General features: G+C 50.8%; 1 protein-coding gene across 1 annotated transcript in view; it reads right to left on the bottom strand.

Moving 5' to 3' along the window:
* Positions 1 to 26,745, bottom strand: part of TAF1 (TATA-box binding protein associated factor 1) — a 127,831-nt gene that overhangs the window by 64,631 nt on the left and 36,455 nt on the right. Inside the window, exons 11-21 of the mRNA XM_040334447.1 lie at positions 17,594 to 17,721; positions 16,459 to 16,566; positions 9,822 to 9,995; positions 7,304 to 7,477; positions 7,109 to 7,213; positions 6,772 to 6,972; positions 6,349 to 6,490; positions 4,916 to 5,046; positions 3,381 to 3,461; positions 3,157 to 3,306; positions 2,525 to 2,647 (exon numbers count right to left, since the gene is read on the bottom strand). Of these exons, the coding sequence (XP_040190381.1) occupies positions 2,525 to 2,647; positions 3,157 to 3,306; positions 3,381 to 3,461; positions 4,916 to 5,046; positions 6,349 to 6,490; positions 6,772 to 6,972; positions 7,109 to 7,213; positions 7,304 to 7,477; positions 9,822 to 9,995; positions 16,459 to 16,566; positions 17,594 to 17,721 (1,517 nt within the window). The remainder of the gene's footprint in view (positions 1 to 2,524; positions 2,648 to 3,156; positions 3,307 to 3,380; positions 3,462 to 4,915; positions 5,047 to 6,348; positions 6,491 to 6,771; positions 6,973 to 7,108; positions 7,214 to 7,303; positions 7,478 to 9,821; positions 9,996 to 16,458; positions 16,567 to 17,593; positions 17,722 to 26,745) is intronic.

The raw sequence follows: 26,745 nt of genomic DNA, 5'->3' as shown, positions 1-26,745 counted from the left end.
AAATCACTGATCGCCGCCATTACCAGTAAAAAAAAAAATATTAATAAAAATGCCATAAAACTATCTCCTATTTTGTAGACTTGATAAGTTTTGTGCAAACCAATCGATAAACGCTTATTGCGATTTTTTTTACCAAAAATATGTAGAAGAATACGTATCGGCCTAAACTGAGGGAAACATTTTTTTTTTATATATATATATTTTTTGGGGATATTTATTATAGCAAAAAGTATGCTTTTTTTTTCAAAATTGTCGCTCTATTTTTGTTTATAGTGCAAAAAATAAAAATCGCAGAGGTGAGCAAATACCACCAAAAGAAAGCTCTATTTGTGGGGAAAAAAGGACGCCAATTTTGTTTGGGAGCCACGTCGCACGACTGCGCAAGTGTCAGTTAAAGCCACGCAGTGCTGAATCGCAAAAACTGGCCTTGTCTTTGGGCAGCCAAATCCTCCGAGGCTGAAGTGGATAAAGTCGATGGGATTTTGCTGATGCGCTCCCCCCCCCCCCCCCCCCCCCCCCCCCCCCCCATTGACACTCACATCTTTGATCACAGACCACCATTCCTCCCCGCTGACATCTTCCTGCACTCACCTCTTCCTCCCCGCTGACATCTTCCTGCCCTCACCTCTTCCTCCCCGCTGACATCTTCCTGCCCTCACCTCTTCCTCCCCGCTGACATCTTCCTGCACTCACCTCTTCCTCCCCGCTGACATCTTCCTGCACTCACCTCTTCTTCCCCGCTGACATCTTCCTGCACTCAGCTCCTCCTCCCCGCTGACATCTTCCTGCCCTCACCTCTTCCTCCCCGCTGACATCTTCCTGCCCTCACCTCTTCCTCCCCGCTGACATCTTCCTGCACTCACCTCCTCCTCCCCGCTGACATCTTCCTGCCCTCACCTCTTCCTCCCCGCTGACATCTTCCTGCCCTCACCTCTTCCTCCCCGCTGACATCTTCCTGCCCTCACCTCTTCCTCCCCGCTGACATCTTCCTGCACTCACCTCTTCCTCCCCGCTGACATCTTCCTGCACTCACCTCTTCTTCCCCGCTGACATCTTCCTGCACTCAGCTCCTCCTCCCCGCTGACATCTTCCTGCCCTCACCTCTTCCTCCCCGCTGACATCTTCCTGCCCTCACCTCTTCCTCCCCGCTGACATCTTCCTGCACTCACCTCCTCCTCCCCGCTGACATCTTCCTGCCCTCACCTCTTCCTCCCCGCTGACATCTTCCTGCACTCACCTCTTCCTCCCCGCTGACATCTTCCTGCCCTCACCTCCTCCTCCCCGCTGACATCTTCCTGCCCTCGACTCCTCCTCCCCACTGACATCTTCCTGCACTCACCTCCTCTTCCCCGCTGACATCTTCCTGCCCTCACCTCTTCCTCCCCGCTGACATCTTCCTGCACTCACCTCCTCCTCCCCGCTGACATCTTCCTGCACTCACCTCCTCCTCCCCGCTGACATCTCACCTCCTCCTCCCCGCTGACATCTTCCTGCACTCACCTCCTCCTCCCCGCTGACATCTTCCTGCACTCACCTCCTCCTCCCCGCTGACATCTCACCTCCTCCTCCCCGCTGACATCTTCCTGCACTCACCTCCTCCTCCCCGCTGACATCTTCCTGCACTCACCTCCTCCTCCCCGCTGACATCTTCCTGCACTCACCTCCTCCTCCTCCCCGCTGACATCTTCCTGCCCTCACCTCTTCCTCCCCGCTGACATCTTCCTGCCCTCACCTCTTCCTCCCCGCTGACATCTTCCTGCACTCACCTCTTCCTCCCCGCTGACATCTTCCTGCACTCACCTCTTCCTCCCCGCTGACATCTTCCTGCACTCACCTCTTCCTCCCCGCTGACATCTTCCTGCACTCACCTCCTCCTCCTCCTCCTCCCCCGCTGACATCTTCCTGCCCTCACCTCTTCCTCCCCGCTGACATCTTCCTGCACTCACCTCCTCTTCCCCGCTGACATCTTCCTGCACTCACCTCCTCCTCCCCACTGACATCTTCCTGCACTCACCTCCTCCTCCCCGCTGACATCTTCCTGCACTCACCTCCTCCTCCCCGCTGACATCTTCCTGCACTCACCTCCTCCTCCCCGCTGACATCTTCCTGCACTCACCTCTTCCTCCCCGTTGACATCTTCCTGCACTCACCTCTTCCTCCCCACTGACATCTTCCTGCACTCACCTCTTCCTCCCCGCTGACATCTTCCTGCACTCACCTCTTCCTCCCCGCTGACATCTTCCTGCCCTCGACTCCTCCTCCCCACTGACATCTTCCTGCACTCACCTCTTCCTCCCCGCTGACATCTTCCTGCCCTCGACTCCTCCTCCCCACTGACATCTTCCTGCACTCACCTCCTCCTCCCCGCTGACATCTTCCTGCACTCACCTCCTCCTCCCCGCTGACATCTTCCTGCACTCACCTCCTCCTCCCCGCTGACATCTTCCTGCACTCACCTCTTCCTCCCCGCTGACATCTTCCTGCACTCACCTCCTCCTCCCCGCTGGCATCTTCCTGCACTCACCTCTTCCTCCGGTACTCCAAATTTCCTCAGCAGTTGTTTGGCATTTTTCAGTGAAAGTCGTCGCAGATCGGCGTCCGTTCCAGTCACAGTTTTCTTCACAGGCTGCGGCTCTTTATCGTCTTGCTGATAAAATAAAGAGAAAAAACAAAAAATAATCGAATCGTACAAAACGGTAAATACTGGATGAATCTCCCCCCGCAGATAGATGGGATTCGGATATACGGGTGTGAATGAACACTCACATGATCTTAAACCTCAAGCCCCCCCCCCCCCAATCCTGATCCAGCAATGTGCCTTAGGATCAGCAGCTCTCTCTCTCCTCATTGGCTCACACAGCAGTGGAAGCCATTGGCTCCTGCTGCTGTCAATCACAGCCAGTGAGCAAATGAGAAGAGAGCAGGGCCGAGCCACGTCCTGTGTGTAAATGGACAATGTGCATTCACAGGAGCGTGGCTCAGGAGTGAGCCTGCATAGCTAGAGGCTTACTATTGGGGGCACTTGGCAGGGGAGAGGAGCCAGGAGCCCCAAAAAGAAGAGGATCAGGGCTGCTCTGTGCATTACAGACCATATAAATATAACATGTTTGTTACTTTTCAGAATCACTTTAATGCTGTCGAATAAAACGGACGAACCTTCTGCTGAGTCGGCTTGTTAGGAATCTTCACATAGGAGAATCCTTCCCCGCACCCTGTGGGGTCAGCTACCCCCGTCACCTCCAGCAGACATTTCCCTTTCATTGCAGCGATGAAGGCTCTTGTCGTGTTCCAGGGAGCCGTCCTCACCTACAACAATGGAGGACAATCAGTTATAAGACAGCCAGGCACATGAGAAATCCTCTACAAGGGCCGGGACTTACCTCATCATCGATCTTCATCTGGAAATCTTCTTCATTTTCTTCCTCTGGGGCAAAAAAAGATTTCTCTCCATAGCCGGCATCCTGCAAGAGACGGAAACAATCTGTAAAGAATGGCGCAGGGATGGCTGATGTATCGTCTGTACACACTGGAACAGGAAGGATTCACCATTACACACTGGAAAAGGAATGGTTTACCAGTACACACTGGAAAAGGAACGGTTTACCAGGAAACACTGGAACAGGAAGGATTCACCAGTACACACTGGAACAGGAACGATTCACCAGTACACACTGGAACAGGAAGGATTCACCAGTACACACTGGAACAGGAAGGATTCACCAGTACACACTGGAACGGTTTACCAGGACACACTGGGACAGGAAGGATTCACCAGTACACACAGGAACGATTTAACAGTACACACTGGAACAGGAAGGATTCACCAGTACACACTGGAACAGGAAGGATTCACCAGTACACACTGGAACAGGAAGGATTCACCAGTACACACTGGAACAGGACCGGTTTACCAGTACACACTGGAACAGGAACGGTTTACCAGTACACACTGGAACAGGAATGGTTTACCAGTACACACTGGAACAGGAACGGTTTACCAGTACACACTGGAACAGGAACGGTTTACCAGTACACACTGGAACAGGAACGGTTTACCAGTACACACTGGAACAGAAACGGTTTACCAGTACACACTGGAACAGGAATGGTTTACCAGTACACAGTGTATTGTATCGTCTGCTAAACCATTCCTGTTCCAGTGTGTACTGGTAAACCATTCCTGTTCCAGTGTGTACTGGTAAACCATTCCTGTTCCAGTGTGTACTGGTAAACCATTCCTGTTCCAGTCTGTACTGGTAAACCATTCCTGTTCCAGTCTGTACTGGTAAACCATTCCTGTTCCAGTCTGTACTGGTAAACCATTCCTGTTCCAGTCTGTACTGGTAAACCATTCCTGTTCCAGTGTGTACTGGTAAACCGTTCCTGTTCCAGTCTGTACTGGTAAACCATTCCTGTTCCAGTCTGCATGGACTGGCATAGGAATGGTTTACCAGTACAGAGTGGAACGGGAATGACTTACCAGTACAGAGTGGAACGGGAATGACTTACCAGCACAGAGTGGAACGGGAATGACTTACCAGCACAGAGTGGAACGGGAATGACTTACCAGTACAGAGTGGAATGGGAATGACTTACCAGTACAGAGTGGAATGGGAATGACTTACCAGTACAGAGTGGAATGGGAATGACTTACCAGTACAGAGTGGAATGGGAATGACTTACCAGTACAGAGTGGAATGGGAATGACTTACCAGTACAGAGTGGAATGGGAATGACTTACCAGTACAGAGTGGAACGGGAATGACTTACCAGTACAGAGTGGAACGGGAATGACTTACCAGTACAGAGTGGAACGGGAATGACTTACCAGTACAGAGTGGAATGGGAATGACTTACCAGTACAGAGTGGAACGGGAATGACTTACCAGTACAGAGTGGAACGGGAATGACTTACCTTTAACCTCTGCTCTGCAGACAGCATGCTATAATAAGCACAGCACTGTTCGGGGGACACCATCGCTCGAATTTCTTCTTCTGTTGGTAAACGGAAATCCGGCTTCAACACCCACCAATTAGAGTCCATTCCTGGAGGAGGAGACAAAAGAAAATGTATGAAGTATTTGCATACAATGTATCAATGTTATACATATTTGTCTCCTTTCCATTGAGGTGGATTCGGGTTGCAGGAAAAGTCGGTCAAACTCGCCCTTTTCATGTCAGCTGCTGCGCTTTGCGTTGAACGTGTGCTGGAGAGGTGCTGGAGAGGTGCTGGAGAGGTGCGCTGGGGAGGTGCTGGAGAGGTGCGCTGGGGAGGTGCTGGAGAGGTGTGCTGGAGAGGTGACAAACCCGAGAACTGGGAGGTGACAAACCCGAGAACTGGGAGGCGACAAACCCGAGAACTGGGAGGTGACAAACCCGAGAACTGGGAGGCGGCAAACCCGAGAACTGGGAGGTGACAAACCCGAGAACTGGGAGGTGACAAACCCGAGAACTGGGAGGCGACAAACCCGAGAACTGGGAGGCGGCAAACCCGAGAACTGGAAGGTGACAAACCCGAGAACTGGGAGGCGACAAACCCGAGAACTGGGAGGCGGCAAACCCGAGAACTGGGAGGCGGCAAACCCGAGAACGGGAAGGCGGCAAACCCGAGAACTGGGAGGCGGCAAACCCGAGAACTGGGAGGCGACAAACCCGAGAACTGGGAGGCGACAAACCCGAGAACTGGGAGGCGGCAAACCCGAGAACTGGGAGGCGGCAAACCCGAGAACTGGGAGGCGGCAAACCCGAGAACTGGGAGGCGACAAACCCGAGAACTGGGAGGTGGCAAACCCGAGAACTGGGAGGCGGCAAACCCGAGAACTGGGAGGCGGCAAACCCGAGAACTGGGAGGCGACAAACCCGAGAACTGGGAGGTGATAAACCCGAGAACTAGGAGGCGGCAAACCCGAGAACTGGGAGGTGGCAAACCCGAGAACTGGGAGGCGACAAACCCGAGAACTGGGAGGCGGCAAACCCGAGAACTGGGAGGCGGCAAACCCGAGACCTGGGAGGTGGCAAACCCGAGAATTGGGAGGTGGCAAACCCGAGAACTGGGAGGCGGCAAAACCCGAGAACTGGGAGGCGGCAAACCCGAGAACTGGGAGGCGGCAAACCCGAGAACTGGGAGGCGGCAAACCCGAGAACTGGGAGGTGACAAACCCGAGAACTGGGAGGTGGCAAACCCGAGAACTGGGAGGTGACAAACCCGAGAACGGGGAGGGAGTGGAGGTCTTTTCAATGTTCCTGCAGGTGGGCAGAGCATCTCCTTCAAGCACACGGTCCTGAGGAGGACTTGTGAAGATTATTACCAAGGTGTGGTCTGCACCACGTTCTGATGTCCCGTCTTACCGGTCCTCTTAAAGTCGGCACAGAGCTTCAGTCTCTTCCTGATGCTGCTTTCTGAATGGGAAGGGAAAGCCTTCTTGATGTCCTCCATGCGGATCCTACGAGGCCGGTCCTTACTTTTCCAAAAAAGGCGATAGATGAAAACCTAAGAATGGGTCAAAATAAGAGAACATTAGATGTTTGTCATAGGGATTCTACACACAACCAAGTCCCATCACACACAGGACCACATACAACCAAGTCCCATCACACACAGGACCACATACAACCAAGTCCCATCACACACAGGACCACATACAACCAAGTCCCATCACACACAGGACCACATACAACCAAGTCCCATCACACACAGGACCACATACAACCAAGTCCCATCACAGACAGGACCACATACAACCAAGTCCCATCACACACAGGACCACATACCTGCAGGAAGTCACGGATGTGGGTGTTGGCCCGTTTGGAGTTGGGTCCGGGAACTTCAAAGAGGGGACACTGCTGTCCCACCACAAAGATGTCCACCAAGTCACGTATGTAGTAACCTTGCCGCGTGCGAATGATCAGGAAGTCCGTTTCCGGCATCTTGTGCAAATATATTGGGGATCTAAAAAGATTGTTTTCAAAAGCCTGGAGATAAAAACACAGAAGATTAGTAGAGAAAAGCACCAGATACAAATCTCCATATATCGGGGGAGCGGAATCCAGTCCTGAGAGTCACACTGCTCTGTAAAGGAGTCCTGATTATCCTCTGGGGTCATCTTACCTGCAGTAACTGTCCGGGGTGTAAGGAGCCGAGGAACGGCGACGTGTGACAATACACCGTCTCCCCGAATTTGCAGTCTGGGGCTCCGGGGTCTTTGCCTGGTTTCTATGGACAAATAAATGTCAGAAAATAAAGAAAAGCCCCCAAAAAAATCACCGCCAACCAAAATTCCCAGAACCTCTCCGGGGTCCTCACCCTTTTATAATAGTTCTTTATTTTGGTGGCCATTCCAACTTGCATCATCAGCGGCGGGTTCTCCTCACTGTACTCGGCCAGAATGAGGTCTCCATCTTTGCCGGTCAGATCCTGAGAGGTGCGCATGAAGAACATCTCTCCTCCTCCCGACGCCTGGCGCTCCTGCTCCCGCATCTGGAATGGAATGTTCACCATCAATCAATAACTCCAAGCATGAGATTTATAGCTTTGTCCCACCAGATGGACGACAATGTGACCATCACATACAAAAGTCACTCTAGAGGGTTCATCTGTGCCCTGTGCACCCCGGAAGGTCGGGGATCTCAGATCATCAATACGACTTCCGAACAAGGTTTAATGCCAGGAGAGCCGGTCAGCCAGAAATCTGCCCAGAACTGGGCAAGACTGAAGCTCAGGACAAGAATCTAAAAGACCCAGAAAAATATAATAATGATAATAATCGAGACAACCCACCCATGGAACTCAGTATGGTCAGAGACAACCCATCCATGAAACTCAGTATGGTCAGAGATAACCCACCCATGGAACTCAGTATGGTCAGAGACAACCCATCCATGGAACTCAGTATGGTCAGAGACAACCCATCCATGGAACTCAGTATGGTCAGAGACAACCCATCTATGGAACTCAGTATGGTCAGAGATAACCCATCCATGAAACTCAGTATGGTCAGAGACAACCCATCCATGGAACTCAGTATGGTCAGAGACAACCCATCCATGGAACTCAGTATGGTCAGAGACAACCCATCTATGGAACTCAGTACGGTCAGAGACAACCCATCCATGGAACTCAGTATGGTCAGAGACAACCCATCCATGGAACTCAGTATGGTCAGAGACAACCTGTCCATGGAACTCAGTATGGTCAGAGACAACCTGTCCATGGAACTCAGTATGGTCAGAGACAACCCATCCATGGAACTCAGTATGGTCAGAGACAACCTGTCCATGGAACTCAGTATGGTCAGAGACAACCCATCCATGGAACTCAGTATGGTCAGAGACAACCTGTCCATGGAACTCAGTATGGTCAGAGACAACCTGTCCATGGAACTCAGTATGGTCAGAGACAACCCATCCATGGAACTCAGTATGGTCAGAGACAACCCATCCATGGAACTCAGTATGGTCAGAGGCAACCCATCCATGGAACTCAGTATGGTCAGAGACAACCCATCCATGGAACTCAGTATGGTCAGAGACAACACACCCATGGAACTCAGTATGGTCAGAGACAACCCATCCATGGAACTCAGTATGGTCAGAGACAACCCATCCATGGAACTCAGTATGGTCAGAGACAACCCACTTATGGAACTCAGTATGGTCAGAGACAACCCACCCATGAAACTCAGTATGGTCAGAGACAACCCACCCATGAAACTCAGTATGGTCAGAGACAACCCTTCCATGGAACTCAGTATGGTCAGAGACAACCTGTCCATGGAACGCAGTATGGTCAGAGACAACCCATCCATGGAACTCAGTATGGTCAGAGACAACCCTTCCATGGAACTCAGTATGGTCACCAGTACCAAGCTGCCTCCAGAATATACAGCTTGTTATGCATCAGAAGGGTAGCCCTGACATGAGGAAGCAGAGCCCTGACATGAGGAAGCAGAGCCTTGACATGAGGAAGCAGAGCCCTGACAGGTGGAAGCAGAGCGCTGACATGAGGAAGCAGAGCCCTGACATGAGGAAGCAGAGCCCTGACACGAGGAAGCAAAGCCCTGACACGAGGAAGCAAAGCCCTGACACGAGGAAGCAGAGCCCTGCCATGAGGAAGCAGAGCCCTGACATGAGGAAGCAGAGCCCTGACATGAGGAAGCAGAGCCCTGACATGAGGAAGCAAAGCCCTGACACGAGGAAGCAAAGCCCTGACACGAGGAAGCAGAGCCCTGACATGAGGAAGCAGAGCCCTGACATGAGGAAGCAGAGCCCTGACATGAGGAAGCAGAGCCCTGACATGAGGAAGCAGAGCCTTGACATGAGGAAGCAGAGCCCTGACATGAGGAAGCAGAGCCCTGACATGAGGAAGCAAAGCCCTGACACGAGGAAGCAGAGCCCTGCCATGAGGAAGCAGAGCCCTGACATGAGGAAGCAGAGCCCTGACATGAGGAAGCAGAGCCCTGACATGAGGAAGCAGAGCCCTGACAGGTGGAAGCAGAGCCCTGACATGAGGAAGCAGAGCCCTGACATGAGGAAGCAGAGCCCTGACATGAGGAAGCAGAGCCCTGCTCCCCCTTTCATAGAGACGCAGTGAGCAGAATTTCCTGGACTCATACTACTCATCCTTCCTACACTTCCTATTTCTGGGGAGCCTCGAGGATACCCCAGCTGCCTACAATTAAGGCCGATCCTATTATCCAGCCCCCGGGGTCCAGAGATTTACCAACACGTGTTCAGTCCGATTCCAAAGACATGAAAGATTTGAAGCCCTGGGGTGTGAACGGCCCAATCCGCTCAGCGGCTCCTCCATGGAAGGAACCACTTACCTTTGCCTTCTTCTTGATGTGTTTGAGCAGCGGTTGGCAGGAGTGCGGCCCCGGCTGGGACAGAGAGCCATACGAGTATTTCTTCAGCGTAGGACGATGGCATTGTCTGAGCTTCATTGAACCCATGTGTGTGGGGAAGAATGGCTGTCTGAGCTCCACGGCCGGAATAGAATGCTGGAGAGAGGGAGGAAAAAAACACTCATTACCCCAACGACACCCTGGAGGACAATCACCGGTTCACAATCATTTCACCCCAAAAAAGGGATTTTTAATACAGCTTACCTGTAAAATCCTTTTCTTGGAGTACATCACGGGACACAGAGCAGCATATTCATTACTATGTGGGTTATATGGAGTACCTTCAGGTGATGGACACTGGCAATCTCAAACAGGAAGTGCCCCTCCCTATATAACCCCCTCCCATAGGAGGAGTACCTCAGTTTTGTAGCAAGCAGTATGCCTCCCAAAATGGTCCCCACAAGAGGGGTGGGAGCTCTGTGTCCCGTGATGTACTCCAAGAAAAGGATTTTACAGGTAAGCTGTATTAAAAATCCCTTTTTCTTTCTCGTACATCACGGGACACAGAGCAGCATATTCATTACTATGTGGGATGTCCTAAAGCAATGCTTTACTGAGGGGAGGGAGAAATCTTCCCAAGACACAAGGATTTAATTCAGAGATACTCTCAAATAATAATAAATCCAACTTAGTTGAGAAAATTAAATTTAAACTTAAATTTTAACTCAAGGGTGCCCCCGATTCTGAGGGTCTTAAATCGCAGCCCGCAGCACTGCCTGCCCAAAGGCTGTATCTGTATTCCTTCTTACATCCACCTGGTAAAATTTTGTAAACGTGTGGACTGAAGACCAGGTTGCCGCCTTGCATACTTGAGCCATAGAGATCTGATGGTGTGCTGCCCAGGAGGCGCCCATGGCCCTGGTAGAATGGGCCTTTACTGACAACGGAGGAGGCAACCTCTTCAAGCCGTAGGCCTGAATAATTAACTGTTTAATCCATCTCGAAATGGTGGATTTTGCAGCTGCCTGCCCCTTCTTGGGCCCATCTGGCAAAATGAATAACACATCTGTTTTCCGAATCTTCTCTGTAGCTTTAAGATAGGCCTTCATGGCCCTGACAATATCCAAGGTATGCAGCAACCCTTCCTTTCTGGAAGTGGGCTTTGGAAAAAAGGATGGTAATACCAAATCCTGGTTCAGGTGAAAACTGGATATAACCTTTGGTAAAAAGGAAGGATGAGGACGGAGAACCACCTTGTCTTTATGCAGAATAAGATATGGCTCCTTACAAGATAAGGCTGCCAACTCTGACACTCTTCTGGCGGAAACTATGGCGACCAGAAATACCAACTTCCTTGTTAGTAAAACCAAAGGAACTTCAGCCAACGGCTCAAAGGGTTGTTTCTGTAGAGTTGACAGAACAAGATTCAGGTCCCACGGACAAAGTGGTGACTTAACCGGAGGATTAATACGCAAGACCCCCTGAATGAAGGTCTTAACCAGCGAGTGGGTGGCCAGCGGCCTCTGAAACCACACTGACAAAGCTGAAATCTGTCCCTTGATTGTGCTTAATGCCAATCCTTTATCCACTCCTAGCTGGAGAAAACTTAATACTCTATCAATGGTATATTTGCGGGAAAGCCATTTCTTGGACTCGCACCAGCCTACATAGGCCCTCCAAACCCTGTAATAAATTACTCTGGAGACTGGCTTTCTAGCCTTAATCAGGGTAGAGATTACTTGTCTAGATAGACCTCTACCCCTAAGAATCAGGGATTCAGCCGCCAGGCCGTCAAATTTAGACGCCGTAATGCAGGGTGGAGGATCGGGCCTTGTGAGAGTAGGTCTGGTCGTAGAGGAAGCGTCCAAGGGTCTCCCACTGACATCTTTAGGATTAGTGAGTACCATGCCCTTCTGGGCCATGCTGGAGCTATCAGAATGACTGGCTTGTGCTCCACCCTGATCCTGCGCAACAGGCGGGGTAGTAACTGGAGCGGAGGGAAGGCATATAGAAGATTGAACTGATGCCAAGGGTAAACTAACGCATCGGTCCCGCAGGCCATAGGGTCCCGAGTCCGGGACATGAACCTGTCTAGTTTCTTGTTGAGCCTTGATGCCATGATATCCACGTCCGGCATTCCCCACTTCTGGCAAATTATCTGAAATATTTGCGGATGCAGAGACCATTCCCCTGGCGACAGAGTCTGACGACTCAAGAAGTCCGCCTGCAGGTTGTCCACCCCGGGAATGAATATTGCCGATATGCAGGGCACATGATTCTCTGCCCATAGGAAAATTAAGCTCACTTCTCTCTGAGCTGCTTGACTCTTGGTTCCCCCTTGGTGATTTATATATGCCACAGCCGTGGCATTGTCTGACTGTATCCTCACCGGGAACCCCTGTAATTTGGAGGTCCAAGCCCTGAGGGCTAGCCGGGCAGCTCTGAGCTCCAAGATATTGATGGGCAATTGACTCTCCTCCTGTGCCCACGTACCTTGGTGAGTGCACCCATCCAAGATCGCTCCCCAGCCCTTCAGGCTGGCATCTGTGGTCACTATCTTCCATGTCACGGGGCTGAAAGATTTTCCCTTCAGTAGATTCTGAGGGTCTAACCACCAACACAGACTCTGCCGGACTCTTGATGAGAGTGGCAACGGAAATTCCAAGGCCTGTGGCCTCTTGCTCCACGCTGACAGAATGGCTGCCTGCAGGACACGAGTGTGACTTTGAGCGTATGGCACCGCTTCGAAGGTGGCCACTAGCTTGCCTAGTAATCGCATGCATAGGCGAATCGTTGGTTTTCTCTTGCTTAGAACCAGATGTATCAATTCTTTGATAGCCTCGACCTTTATTCGAGGCAGGAACACCCTTTGTTGTTCCGTGTCTAATGACATGCCGAGATATTCCAACCTCTTTGTGGGTTGGAAAGCTGATTTTTCTCGGTTTAGGACCCAACCGAACCTCTCTAGGTAACGAACCGTGAGAGCCACTGCTCGCTCCAGGCCAGGAGATGAATGATCTATGATTAGAAGGTCGTCCAGGTATGCTAGGACAATGATCCCCTGGATTCTTAGGTTGGCTAGAATTGGAGCTAGGACCTTGGTGAATACTCGAGGAGCCGTAGCCAACCCGAAAGGGAGTGCCACAAATTGAAAATGACGCCGAGCCACTGTGAAGCGTAGAAACCTTTGATGTGGCTGAAAAATTGGCACATGAAGGTAAGCATCCTTTATGTCTATGGAGGCCAGAAAGTCGTCTTTCTGAAGTGCGGCGGCTGCCGATCGCACGGATTCCATCCGGAACGAGCGTACTTTTAAGTACGCATTTAATCCCTTTAAGTCCAAGATTGGCCTGACATCGCCGTTGGGCTTTGGGATGATGAACAGATTGGAGTAGAACCCTAGCCCCTGTTCCTGGGCTGGTACCTCTACTATCACGCCTTGGTAAAGCAAATGATTTAATGCCGCCATTAAGGCGGCCTTCTTTGTCGGCTCGACTGGCACTCTCGACTCCTGATAATGAGGTGGAGGGATTCTTAGAAATTCTAATTTGTAGCCTGTGGCCACGGAAGACCGGACCCACTTGTCGGGAATGTCGGTCTCCCAAATTTCTGAAAAAAGACGCAGCCTTCCCCCCACCTTCGTGGGTGGGGGCGTCCCTTCATGAGGCAGACTTAGGGGCTGTCTTTGCTGGTTTACGATACCACTGCTTCTTGCCTCCAAAGGCTTGTCCTGGTGGCTTATTGTTAAAGTATGATCTCGCAGGAGGCCGTCGATACTGCCTGGAATTGGCGGGCCCCTGAGCAGGGGGAAGCTGCCGTTTGAACGCAGGTCCCCGGACCTTCTTTTTTACTGGTAGAAGTGTACTTTTGCCACTTGAAATAGTCTGAATGTATTTATCCAGATCTTCTCCGAAGAGTCGTTCTCCATGGAAGGGAAACCCTGCCAGGAGCTTTTTGCATGGGGGCTCAGCCTCCCAGTTCTTTAACCATAAGAGCCTTCTCATATGTACTAAAAATAGTGACAGACGAGACGCTTGCTGGATGGAATCCTTTATAGCATCCACCGCGAAGCACATGGCTCTAGGAATATCAGATAATTCTTCCGCCTGTTGGGCCGGAATAACCTTAAGCATTTGTCTTGTCTGGTCTGTTAGTGCCTGACAAACTCCAATAGCAGCCACCGCTGGCTGTATTACTGCACCCGCCGTAGTAAAGGATGCTTTTAAAAGCGTCTCCAAACGCTTATCAACCGGTTCTTTAAACACCTGTATGTTTTCTACCGGGCAAGTCAGGGACTTATTTACACAGGAGATGGCGGCATCCACCACTGGGATAGTCCACTTTTTGGCAAATTTTTCTTCCATAGGATAGACGACGGAAAATCTTTTAGGTGGTAAAAAGATTCTGTCTGGTCGTGCCCAATCCTGGAAGATTACTTCCTCTAAAAGAGGATGGACTGGAAAAACAGCGCTACTGCGAGGCGTTTTCAAAGAGCCTAAAGATGATACGGCCGGACCCTGAGGTTCCGGCAAAGGCAAATTAAACGCCAAGTGGACCATGTCTGTCAGAGAATGAACCCAGAAGCTTTCCGCTTGGGAGGCCGAGCAAGGCTCTTCATTAGCCGAACCCTCAACCTCTGAACCAATTTGGTCCCGGTCCAAATGATCCTCCTGCAACTCAAATCCCCCCGGGGAGAGAACCTCAGCATCTGAGGGTCCACACTCAGGCGACGGAGACCTAGTCCGCTTTTTACCCGGTGTAGATTTGGCTATCATAGCCGCCAATCTTTTCTCTAGCCCCTCCAAGGAGGCGGCTAGCATACTCTCTGTGATAAACACAGGGTTGGGTGGATCTGATGTAGCCTCAGCACCAGATCTCCCTAATGGCTTAACCAAGGTGCCCAATGGTGTAATAACCTGTGGGGAAAGTACCGGCATAGGCCGATCTGAACCGTCAGAATCTGAGGGGGGGCCCCTTTCTTTTGTACCCCCTGATCCTGAACCTTTGGAAGCCATGGTACAATACCGAGGTACCCCTGCTTACAACCCTTGATGGTTGTAGCTAGGAGAAAGAAATAGTACGGTTTAGGGAACGGTATTAACAATTAACGTCCAAAAACCAAAACGGGAAGACCAGTATGTTTCCTATATATTTTTTTTTTTTTTTCAAAAACCTTTTTTTTTTTTTTTTTTTTTTTTTATGAAAACATGCTGTCTTCCCTCAAAAAATTGCAAGTATCCATCTGCTGTATAAGGAATTTTTTAGGCTAGTAACCACACAGCTAGTTCTGTTCACCAGAACTGCAATACTTCCTTGCGCCACTGGGTGCCCTCAGCCGCACTGCAACCGCTCTGCGTCCTCCTCCTTCAAGCTCAGTAAGCAACTGAGCTACACAGCATAGAGGAAGGGCCGCCCCTTCCTTTTATGAGACTGGATGTCCCGCCCCTCTTTCTCCACAACGGCGCGAATCATCACCCTGCGCCTATATTACAGGGCGCGCGCCCGCGCGCGCGCCCCTGTTGCGGAGGAGGGGGCCACGCCGGAAGCGTCTGACATGCTGGAGGAGTACACCGCACGGCACCCAGACAGGTAAGGCCTCAGGTGAGTCACTGACCCCCCAGTCCTGGGAAAGCATAGCTAACACACAGCTCCTTTCCCAACCCAGCGCCCAGCAGACAATTTACAATGCAACACATATCTTTAGGAAGATCACACATGGGAGCCCATACATAGACCATCCTGTCTCTTTGATAGACATAGTGGCCCAAAACTGCCAATGCAAGAGCATACTCAGGCACATCCCCCAAAGATCTCCCTAGAGAGCCTGCCGACGAACCAAGTCCCGCAGGCCCCCCCTTTCTTACCTGCTCCATGCCGCAGGACTTTGCATAGCAAGCGGTCCAATCTTCCCCCATCTCCGTGGGTGGCGTACTAGACCTTCAGGCCCTGGGGTCCTAAAAAGGAACCCACTGTCCTGGGCCCATATAGCACCCTGGCAAACAGGTTACCTTAGGTACCGCAGAGGTTCTAAGTCCTGGGCCCAGGGTCCAGCTCTCTAAAAAGAGAAGCATTATGGGCAAAACCCCACGGTTTGGGGCCCGGGTACTGTCCACTTTGGCTCTGAGGCACCTTGGACAGATCCGGTTAGCCTGCCTTGATCCCAAGGATGTAGGAGACAAGCTATTCCATGACCAACACCTAAGACACTGGCGAAAAAACTGAGGTACTCCTCCTATGGGAGGGGGTTATATAGGGAGGGGCACTTCCTGTTTGAGATTGCCAGTGTCCATCACCTGAAGGTACTCCATATAACCCACATAGTAATGAATATGCTGCTCTGTGTCCCGTGATGTACGAGAAAGAAATGATTATTTTATATTTATTGGCTCTTCTGATTTCACCTTTGATCTGTGTGATGACGGTGCGATCACGGGCCTTGTGACCGTTCCTGATGTATGCATTCCCAACAAGGACATATTTATAACCCCCTCTGTGTCCAGACTGCTGGGATCTTCTGTAGACCTTCCTGGGCGATGGCTGCAATCGTTGTATGGCGCACTGTACACACCTCCAAATATCCCCTCCCCCCCAGTATAGATTATCATATCACTTTCTGTACCTGGATGATGTTTCCTCCGAAGGTTCCCCGCAATCCTTGCTGTTTGGGGTAATAAAACTCATCATTGGACAGATTCCAGGGATCCTTCACCTCCGGCTGGGACATGTTCTTCACCAGAGAAAAACAAAAATCACATTTATATATAAAAGTACAACAGGTTGTTATAGGAGGCGATAATAATACTGCCGACATGACACATTGCAGGAGATTCACTGAAACTGGAGAGTGCAGAATCAGGTGCAGCTCTGCGTGGAGACCAATCAGCTTTCAGGTTTTATTGTCAAAGCTTCATCGAAGAAGCTGAAGTTAGAAGCTGATTGGCTGCCATGCACAGCTGCACCAGATTCTGTGTGGGGGGGGGGGGGATAGGCAGAGAGAGGGGCAGGGGATAGGCGGAGAGATGGGCAGGGGATAGGCAGAGAGAGGGGCAGGGGATAGGCGGAGAGAGGGGCATGGGATAGGCGGAGAGAGGGGCATGGGATAGGCGGAGAGAGGGGCATGGGATAGGCGGAGAGAGGGGCATGGGATAGGCGGAGAGAGGGGCAGGGGATAGGCGGAGAGAGGGGCAGGGGATAGGCGGAGAGAGGGGCAGGGGATAGGCGGAGAGAGGGGCAGGGGATAGGCGGAGAGAGGGGCATGGGATAGGCGGAGAGAGGGGCATGGGATAGGCGGAGAGAGGGGCATGGGATAGGCGGAGAGAGGGGCAGGGGATAGGCGGAGAAAGGGGATAGGCGGAGAAAGGGGCAGGGGATAGGCGGAGAGAGGGGCAGGGGATAGGTGGAGAGAGGGGCAGGGGATAGGCGGAGAGAGGGGCAGGGGATAGGCGGAGAGAGGGGTAGGGGATAGGCGGGGAGAAGAGAGGAGGTAGGTGGGGATGGATGGAGTTCAGCAGTCTAGCAGGAAAAACTGACAACACTGCTGTGAATTTCAGGGCAGCGGAGTCGGGGTTGTCAGCTCAGTACAGAAAGATTGGAGCTGACTGGATTTTTTGCAGAACACTAGATATTCCTCTGGGCTGGTCGTATTTTTAAGGGGATACAACACAGGGGAATGCATTTGGGGGGGATGTACTACATACGTTTATTTTTATAGCAGCAAAAAAATAATAATGGACAAAACCCAAAACAAGTCTCACCTGCTGCGGCTCCTCTTTTATCACGCCCGTTTTACCCAACAGGATTCGACTTTTCTTTAAAGAGGATTCCTTTTTGCTTTCTTTAGAAGGTGAATTTGATGTTGTTTCCTCTTTTTCATCCGGGATTTCTGTAAAGAGAAACCATTCAATATATATATTTTTTTGTATGTAATCGGCTCATTTTACTTCCTATGCCGATTGTTACATAGAAATGAATATAATTTCTCTCATAGGTGTATTTTATATGATGGAGACAGAATATCAACCAAAACTCCAGAGAGATCACATGATACAAATGTTATAAATGGAGGAAAATAAGTTTCTCTTCCGTTCATGGACGGACACAGCAGCATTGACCTTAGGGTTATATACCTTTCCTTCTAGGAGAGACTAGGCAGAAAAAAACAGCACTTTAAGTGTTAAAACACTTCTCTCAGTACAGCACCTCCCAGGGGGCGTGTCCCCCGGGTACATCCCACTCTCTGGAAGCATCCAGCCTCAGTTTTAATCTGCCTAGCGTCAGGAGAGGACATGGCCTTTCTGGAGCCCATGTGCTCTGGAGATTTTTTTGCGATTTTTTTCGCCTTTATTTGTTACTGCATTTTTGGATCCTGGGATCTACAATCAACTGCCGACTGGGTGACAGGCTGGATCTTGATCCTTGTAGTCCCCCCATGTTTGGCCATCAAGCGTGTGCCGGTCTTTAGCTAGGCCGTCCACGACATGCCCCGTTGCTCCAGTGGCGGCCGGTGAACTACACATTCCAGGGCACACATATGACCGGTCTCTATGGCTGTGTCACAGTGTGCCGGGCCGACAGCCATGCCGCAAGCGGACGTTGGGTCTGTCTGGAATGCCTCCAGCCGGTGGTCACAGGACGGGTAAGTAGTATCCCTTTGCCTCGGCAGGGTGTTTTGGGCTGGTGCATTCCTGGGGAGGTCGACTGAGGGTCCGCCCTGCTTTTCTCTCTCCCTTTCCCCGTTTCTGGGTGGCGGCTGTGAGGTGGGGGGTCCACCTGAGGGGGGGCTCTGCTACTACCGAGGGGGCTGTGCTGATGTGGGGTACTGTATTTTTTACTGTACGGGTGCTGTATTTTTTTATTGTGAGGTGCTGTGTCAGTGTATGCTGTGTTTCACACGAGTACAGCCGCCATTTTGCCGGAGCCACGCCTCTATATGTCAGCGGCAATTTTCTTGTAGCCCGCATGCTGTTTTTCTGCATGTCGGCGGCCATTTTAGAAATGCTTTGGCCTCTAGTGTCTGGAATAACTGTGCCAACACCGCAGTTTTTTCTTCCTGAGGAAACGACAGGGCACAGGCAGCACTCTCAGCTCTACACAGCGGTACAGCCTGGTTCTGGGTGGTGAGTCCCTGGGGGTTCCCTGCTCTCTGTATCAGCCGGGAGGGTGACCGGTGGGTCCTGTTTTTTGTCTGCAGTACTAAGGTGGCATTTTTAGGTGAGTGAGTGAGAAACTTATATAGCGCAACACATGCGAACTGAATCGCCTCTGGGCGCTTGGTATCCATTCCCTGGGCCCTCAGAAGAGATGGGTCTTGATCTTTCTCCTGAAGGCCAGGTGGTTCTCCTCCAATCGGATGGTGGTTGGTAGAGCGTTCCATAGTCTGGGTCCTTGGACCGCAAATCTTCGTTCTCCTTTGGACTTGGATCTGGCTTTGGGTATCTGGAGTAGATTTTGGTTGGTGGATCGCAGAATGCGATTGGCGTTGTGTGCTTTTAGTTTCTCGCATAGATATTGGGGGGCATTTCACAGAATACACTTATGCGTCAGACAGAGAGCTTTGAAAGTGATTCTGTCTTTTACTGGCAGCCAATGAAGGGATCTCAGTGAAGGTGAGATTGATTCCCATGTTTTTTTCCCAGTCACAAGTCGAGCGGCCGTATTTTGAACGACTTGCAGACGAGTGATTTGGTACTTTGGGAGTCCGAGATAGAGGGCATTTGCATAGTCAAGTCTGGAGTTGATAAGTGTCCCCACCACGACCGCAATGTCCTCTTTCGGGATAAAGGGGGTGAGTCTGTGTAGAAGGCGCAGCAGATGATGGGATCCGCTGACTACTGACCCTATTTGTACATCCATTGTCATGTGGGTGTCGAAGATGACTACGAGACTTTTGACTTTGGTGCTGGGGGTGATGGATTGACCCAGAATGGGCGGGGGGGTCCATGTAGTTGCGGGATGAATCTTCCGATTGGCCTGAAACAGGAGACGTTCTGTTTTTGAGCCGTTGAGTTTAAGGTAACTCTTTGTCATCCAGTTATCTATTAGAGTGAGGCATTTCTCTAGTCCGAGATAATGATCCTTTTTGTTGCAGATGCGAAAATACAGTTGTGTGTCATCTGCATAGGAGTGGTAAAGTAACTTCTGGTTGCTGATAAATTCAAAAAGCGGGCGGAGATAGATATTGAAAAGAACAGGCGACAGAGGGGATCCCTGAGGGACTCCGCATGACACTGTGCGTTTTTCAGAAGTGAAAGGGCCCAATTTCACCATTTGTGATCGGTTTTCCAAGAAGGAGGAGAACCTTGATAAATCACTTTCCGTGACTCCGGCTACTTCAGCTGGCCGTGTCAGTAATAATTTGTGGTCTACCGTATCAAAAGCTGCGCTTAGGTCCAGCAGTACTAGAAGACAAGGTTCTCCTTCGTTTGCGGCCTCTAGAGCGTCATCCCATATTTTGAGCAGTGCTGTTTCTGTCCCGTGACCCGGACCGAAACCGGACTGGAATGGGTCAAGTAATTTATGGGTGTCTAAGTGATGTTGCAGCTGTTGTACAACTTCTTTCTCCATTACCTTGGAGAAGACATTCAGGCCTGTTATGGGGCGACGGTGGTTTGGGTCTTTGGGGTCGAGGGTGTTTTTTTTTAGAATTGGTTTGATTATACCTTGTTTCAGCAAGGGTGGCACCACGCCCTCCTTGAATGATTGGTTTATTAGCTGCATGAATAGCTGGAGCCAAAATATCGGCACATTCTTTCAGCAATTTGGTGGGGATGATATCATTAGGCGCTGTGCTATTTCGCCTTTTTAATTTCACTCCTCACTGAGGACACACACAGCTGTGGAGATTGCCTGCTGTGTTTTACTTTTATACTCGGGATACTCACCATACTCAGCCTATACTTGTTATGGACTATGAGGTCTCTTTGGATACATCACTATACACATGCCATGCCTGCTCTCCGTTTGGCCCCTGGAGGGGTCCCCCCATTTTGACTCCACCACCTCAGCTCCCGGGTGAGACACCTGCTGCTGCCGTCTTGGGGCCACACATTTGTAGCCATGGTCAAGCTCAGTGGAACAGTGTTACACACCCCTGAAGAGCAAGCTGGATCTTGCGAAACTAGGCTAGTCGGGTAGTACGATGCCCATGTATCCTGCCCACTATTATACTTGTGTACTAATATTTACTGTGTAAGTATTGATTCAATTGGCAATTGTTGGTGTTATGTATGTAACAATGTTACTCTACGCATGTAAACAATTTTGCTTGATTAAATTATATACTATACAATTACTATTATTTTTACTGGCGGAAACGTTACCCACTTCATTTAAAGTCCCAGGGCGAATCTTTTTGTTTTGTGCTATTTCGCAGAGTCCTGATGATATTTTTAGTGGCATCGATGGAAATGGGTTTTAGAGTGAAGTTAGGTGATTGTGGCGGAATTATGTGGGTATTAGGTCTGTGATTTAGGGGGGGGGGGGGGTGGAGGTACTATTTTGCTGAATACTTTCACGGATTCTTTCAATTTTATTGATGAAATAATCCGATAATTTGTTGCAAAATTATTGTGAATCAGAATTAGGGGCTTCTAGACAGACTGGGCCGGATTCACAAAGAGTTACGCCGGCGTATCAGTAGATACGCCGACGTAACTCGGAATCTAAGCCCGTCGTAAGTTTAAGTGTATGCTCAAACTGAGATACACTTAAACCTAGCTAAGATACGACGGCCTGCGCCGTCGTATCTTAGGATGCAATTTTTCCGCTGGCCGCTAGGTGGCGCTTCTGTTGATTTCGGCGTAGAATATGTAAATTACTAGATACGCTGATTCACGAACGTACGCTTGCCCGTCGCAGTAAAGATACGCCGTTTCCGTAAGAGATACGCCGTGTAAAGATAAACATGTCCCCTAGGTGGCGTAGCCAATGTTAAGTATGGTCGTCGTTCCCTCGTCGAAATTTGAAAATTTTACGTCGTTTACGTAACTCGTCCGTGAATGGGGCTGGACGTAATTTACGCTCACGTCAAAACCAATGACGTCCTTGCGGCGTACTTTGGAGCAATGCACACTGGGAAATTCGCCGTTCGGGAAAAACGTCAATCACGTCGGGTCACCAAAAATTAACATAAAACACGCCCCCTCATCCTCATTTGAATTACGCGCACTTACGCCGGCCCCATTTACGCTACACCGCCGTAACTTAGGAGGCAAGTGCTTTGTGAATACAGCACTTGCCTCTCTGACTTACGGATGCGTAGCGTAAATACGATACGCTGCCCCGCCGCAACAATGCGCGCCCCTACCTGAATCCGGCCCACTGGGTTCATGGTCTTGGTAACTAGATTGAAGAGTTCACGGGGCGGTTTAGTACATTGGTGATAATATTGGAAACATTTATTTTTTTGGCAATAAAGATTTCTTTATGGTATTTTTTGGTTATTATCTTATAAATAGTGTGGTTTTCCTCTGAAGAGCTTCTTTTCCAGGCTGCTTCTGCTCTTCTGCGCTCTTGCTTTAGCAACAACAGCTGGTAGTTAAACCAGCTGGAGTTGTTTTTCCAGATGCACGTTGTGCGTTTTGGCGCTACTAAGTCGGCTGACTGTAGCAGAGCCTTGTTTATAGCATCAAGCGTTTCTGTGGCTGTTTGATGTAGTTGGATTGTTTTTATTTTGTTCCCTAATGTAGTTTTGAAGAGTTCTGAGTGGAGCTTCTTCTGAGATCTAGTCCAGTGTGTTGTCACCGGTTTTACCGTTTTTTTTGAGGGGGCATTTATGTTGATTGTGAATTTAATGGCATGGTGATCAGTCCATGGTTGCGGCTCATTTTCCAGAATATTGATTTCCAGATCTTGTCTGAAAATGAGATTGAGCGTGTGGCCTGAAGCATGTGTGGGCCCACATACTAGTTGCTGCAGACCTAATCCTTCCAAGTGGTCAATGCAGGCGTCGGCGACGGGGTCCTGTGAGGAGTTGGCCCAGAGGTTAAAATCCCCGAGCAGCAGGAGGTGTTTGGTGTTTAAAGTATAGGTGAAGATGACATGAGCAGGTGCGGTTTTTGGACCCGGTGGTCTATAGCACAGGAGTATGTGAACAGTGTCCTGGCGATTTGTTTGCAGTTGTAGAGTGAGGGTTTCCATGAATGGAAGTGAGTACTGAAGGCCAGGTTTAGTGATCGAGAGGTGAGTCTTGTGGATCACCGCCAGGCCTCCTCCTCTTTGCCCCACTCTGTTTTCTGTTAGAATGCGATAATTTACAGGCACCAGTTCTCCTAGAATGGTGTTACAGTCGGCTGTGAGCCAGCTTTCTGTGATAAAGAGGCAGTCTAAATTGTTTTGTAGAATGAAATCATGCCGGTCCCTTTTGGGTCCCGCAAGCCACTCCGCACCGCAAAAGTATTTCCTTGTGTTCCGTATCTGGACGACTTGTTATACAAGGAATGGGATCGTCCGCAGAAAGTTTTTGCTCTTCCAAAATACTTTGCGGTCCGTTACCCGTTTGGGGAGGATTTCCAAAAAAAGTGGGTATCTCCTCCGTCAGTGGACCCCCCTGTGTCCAGGCTGAACAAAGCTACCACGTTGCCTGTGGAAGGGGCTCCCGCCTTTAAAGACCCCACAGATAAAAGAGCTGAGGCTGTGGCCCGCTCCTTATTCACAGTGGTGGGGTCAGCGGTGAGAATGGTTTTGGCCGGGGCTCTGGTGTCGTAGACGCTTACCGAACGGACTAAGTCCCTGGTACAGGAGCTGGAGGCGCATAATGCTCCTGAGCTCTGTGTGGCGCTGGCCGACCAGTTGGTGCAGGGTCTGAAATTTGTGAGTCGGCCCTGGATACGCTCCCCTTGCTCTCCAGGGCCTCTGTCTACGCAGTGGTACTACGCCGCCTTGTGTGGCTGAAGTGTTGGTCTGCGGACCAGTCCTCTGAGAAGTCCCTGGTGGATTTGCCTTTTAAGGGTGAACGGCTTTTTGGGGCGTCCCTGGATGACATCATAAAAGATGCCACAGGCAGTAAGAGCACTCTGCTCCCGCAATCTGGGAAGGGTAAGGAGCCTCGCCGTAGGCAAGGGCCCTCATTTACTACCCCCAAGCGTTTTTTTTTGCCCGCCAAGTGTGGCAGGAAAACGTTTCCAGGGTGCCAAGGCGTTCACTGAAGGGCAAAAGCGCCCCTGGTACCGCAAGCCCATCAAGCCTGCGGACAAGCCTGCCTCCGCATGAAGGTTTGCCCCACCCACATCTCGGGTGGGGGGCCGGCTTTGCGAATTCGCGGCTCGGTGGAGGTCTCTTCTCTCTGACCGGTGGGTTTGCGAAGTAGTTTCCTCAGGGTACAAGATAGAATTTCTCTCTTGTCCACCACACAGATTTTTTCCCTCCAACCTCCGGATCGCCTGAAGGATCTGTCAGGAGCTGTCCAGGACCTGCTGGTCAGGGGGGTGATTGTGCCGGTTCCCTCAACGGAACGGTTTCAGGGGTTTTACTCCAATCTGTTTGTAGTCCCCAATAAGGATGGGCTCCGTCCGGTCCTGGACCTCAAGGCCCTCAATTGCTTTGTCAAAGTGCAAAAATTCAGGATGGAGTCGATTCGCTCGGTAATAGCAGCGCTCCATCAGGGGGATTTCCTGGCATCCTTGGATATCAAGGACGCGCACCTGCATACCACCAAGCTCTGAGGAAAGGGGTAAGCCCCCGAAACGCGTCAGCCCTAACAACGGTCATAGATTGAAGTGATTATCGTGTTTTGCCGATGGTGTTGGACGTCTGCTGTATTGTTTTTCAAGGCCTGATTTTAAACTCCACTTGTGAGTACAATGATTTATTTTAACAATTTTATTAAAATTCTTATCAGTATCACACTAGGTTGGTGCGCCCTCCGTTCTTTCTTTTTTAGTCTCATGAATTCCCACGATTCTGAGGAGGGCTGCAAGACTCTGGAAGATACTTTTTAAATTGAATTTTCCCATCTCATAACATCTTCCAAAAATACCGGAGCGCAGGAGATTTGTCTTTGTTTATCCCCATATGCGCAAAACACCAGAGGTTCTGCGCTTTGCGGTCGGGGAGGACCATTTTCAATTTGTGGCCCTCCCGTTCGGCCTGGCTTCGGCACCACGGGTTTTCACCAAGGTGCTCGCCCCGATTCTGGCCCTGCTGCGGCAGCGCGGGATCGCTATCGTGGGATGCCTGGACGACCTTCTTCCTCAAGCTTCCTCAAGCTCAGAGTTAGAAGAGGACGTGTCTATCACCTTCCAGACCCTCCGAGAATTCGGTTGGCTGCTGAATATCCAGAAGTCAGTACTGGTACCGTCTCAGCGGCTGGAATATCTGGGGTTGGTCCTGGATTCCTCGGAGGCGAGAGTTTTTCTCCCAGCGGAAAAACTTAAGACTCTGCATCCAGAAATGGGCGTCGCTTCGCTTTAGCATGAGAGTGCTGGGTCTGATGGTGGCCTCTTTCGAGGCAGTCCCGTATGCCCAATTCCACACTCGAGTGTTACAGAAAGAGATTCTGTCACGATGGGACAAGCTTCCTTCGTCTCTGGATTACCAAATTCGGGTGAGTCGACTGACCAAGTCCTCCCTAGTGTGGTGGCTGACATCTCCGGTACTCAGGAACGGAAAATCGTTCCTGCCGTGTCACTGGACAGTGATCACGACGGATGCCAGCCTCTCCGGCTGGGGGGGTGTCTGGGGTGTCCAGTCAGCCCAGGGGCGCTGGACTCAGGAGGAGTCCCGCCTTCCAATCAATGTACTGGAGCTCCGAGCGATCAAGTTGTGTCTCTCCAAGTGGTCTCTGGGTCTGCAAGGTCGGCCGATCAGAATCCAGTCCGACAATGCCACGGCTGTGGCATACGTCAATCATCAGGGGGGCACACGGAGCTCGGCTGCAGCGACGGAAGTCGCGCACATCCTCCGGTGGGCCGAAAGCTACGTTCCAGCTCTGTCGGCGGTGTACATTCCGGGGGTGCTGAATTGGCAAGCCGACTATCTAAGTCGCCAAAAGCTGGACCAAGGAGAATGGTCGCTACACCCGGAGGCGTTTCAGACTCTGTGCCAGAAATGGGGCACTCCAGACGTGGACCTTCTAGCGTCCCGTCTCAATCGGAAGGTGTCACGATTTGTGACCAGATCAAGGGATCTGTGGGCGGACGCGTCAGACGCGCTGGTGGCGCCTTGGGGTCACTACCGTCTAATATATATTCCCTCCCCTGCAGTTTCTTCCTCGCCTGCTGCGCAGGGTGGAAGCCGAGGGGATACCAACAATCCTGAGCGCCCCGGATTGGCTGCGCCGTCCCTGGTACGCGGACCTGGTGCATCTGGTGGCAGACGTTCCTTGGCGTCTGCCCCTGAGAGAAGACCTTCTGTCGCAAAGTCCTATCTTTCACCCTGCTTTACAGTCGCTGGCTTTGACGGCATGGCTGTTGAGAGCCAGGTGTTGAAGGATCGAGGCCTGTCGGGCTCTGTGATTTCTACCATGCTACGAGCACGGAAGTCTACTTCACGAAAGATTTACCATCGTACATGGAATGCCTACATCTCTATGTGTGAGGAGATGAAGTGGCACCCTCGTACATATGTGATGTCCCAGATTCTGCTGTTCTTACAGCATGGAGTGGATCAGGCTCTCGATTTGAGTACGGTTAAGAGTCAGATCTCGGCTCTAGCTGCCTACTTTCAGCGACCCTTTGGCGGCGCACTCCTTGGTGCATACGTTTGTCCAGGGGATCCGGCATGTGGCCCCTCCTGTGCGTCCTCCGATACCTCCATGGGACTTGAATTTAGTTCTTTCGGCGCTTCAAGACGCTCCGTTTGAGGACATTCGGAAGATTCTTTTGTTGACTCTGTCCCAGAAGGTGGTTTTTCTGGTGGCAATTACGAGACGAGTATCTGAAATGGCGGCCTTGTCCTGCAAGGCCCCTTA

This window comes from Rana temporaria (assembly GCF_905171775.1).
Source record: "Rana temporaria chromosome 9 unlocalized genomic scaffold, aRanTem1.1 chr9e, whole genome shotgun sequence".
In the NCBI taxonomy this organism is placed as follows: Eukaryota; Metazoa; Chordata; class Amphibia; order Anura; family Ranidae; genus Rana; species Rana temporaria.
This window is presented reverse-complemented; position numbering and strand designations above follow the sequence as displayed.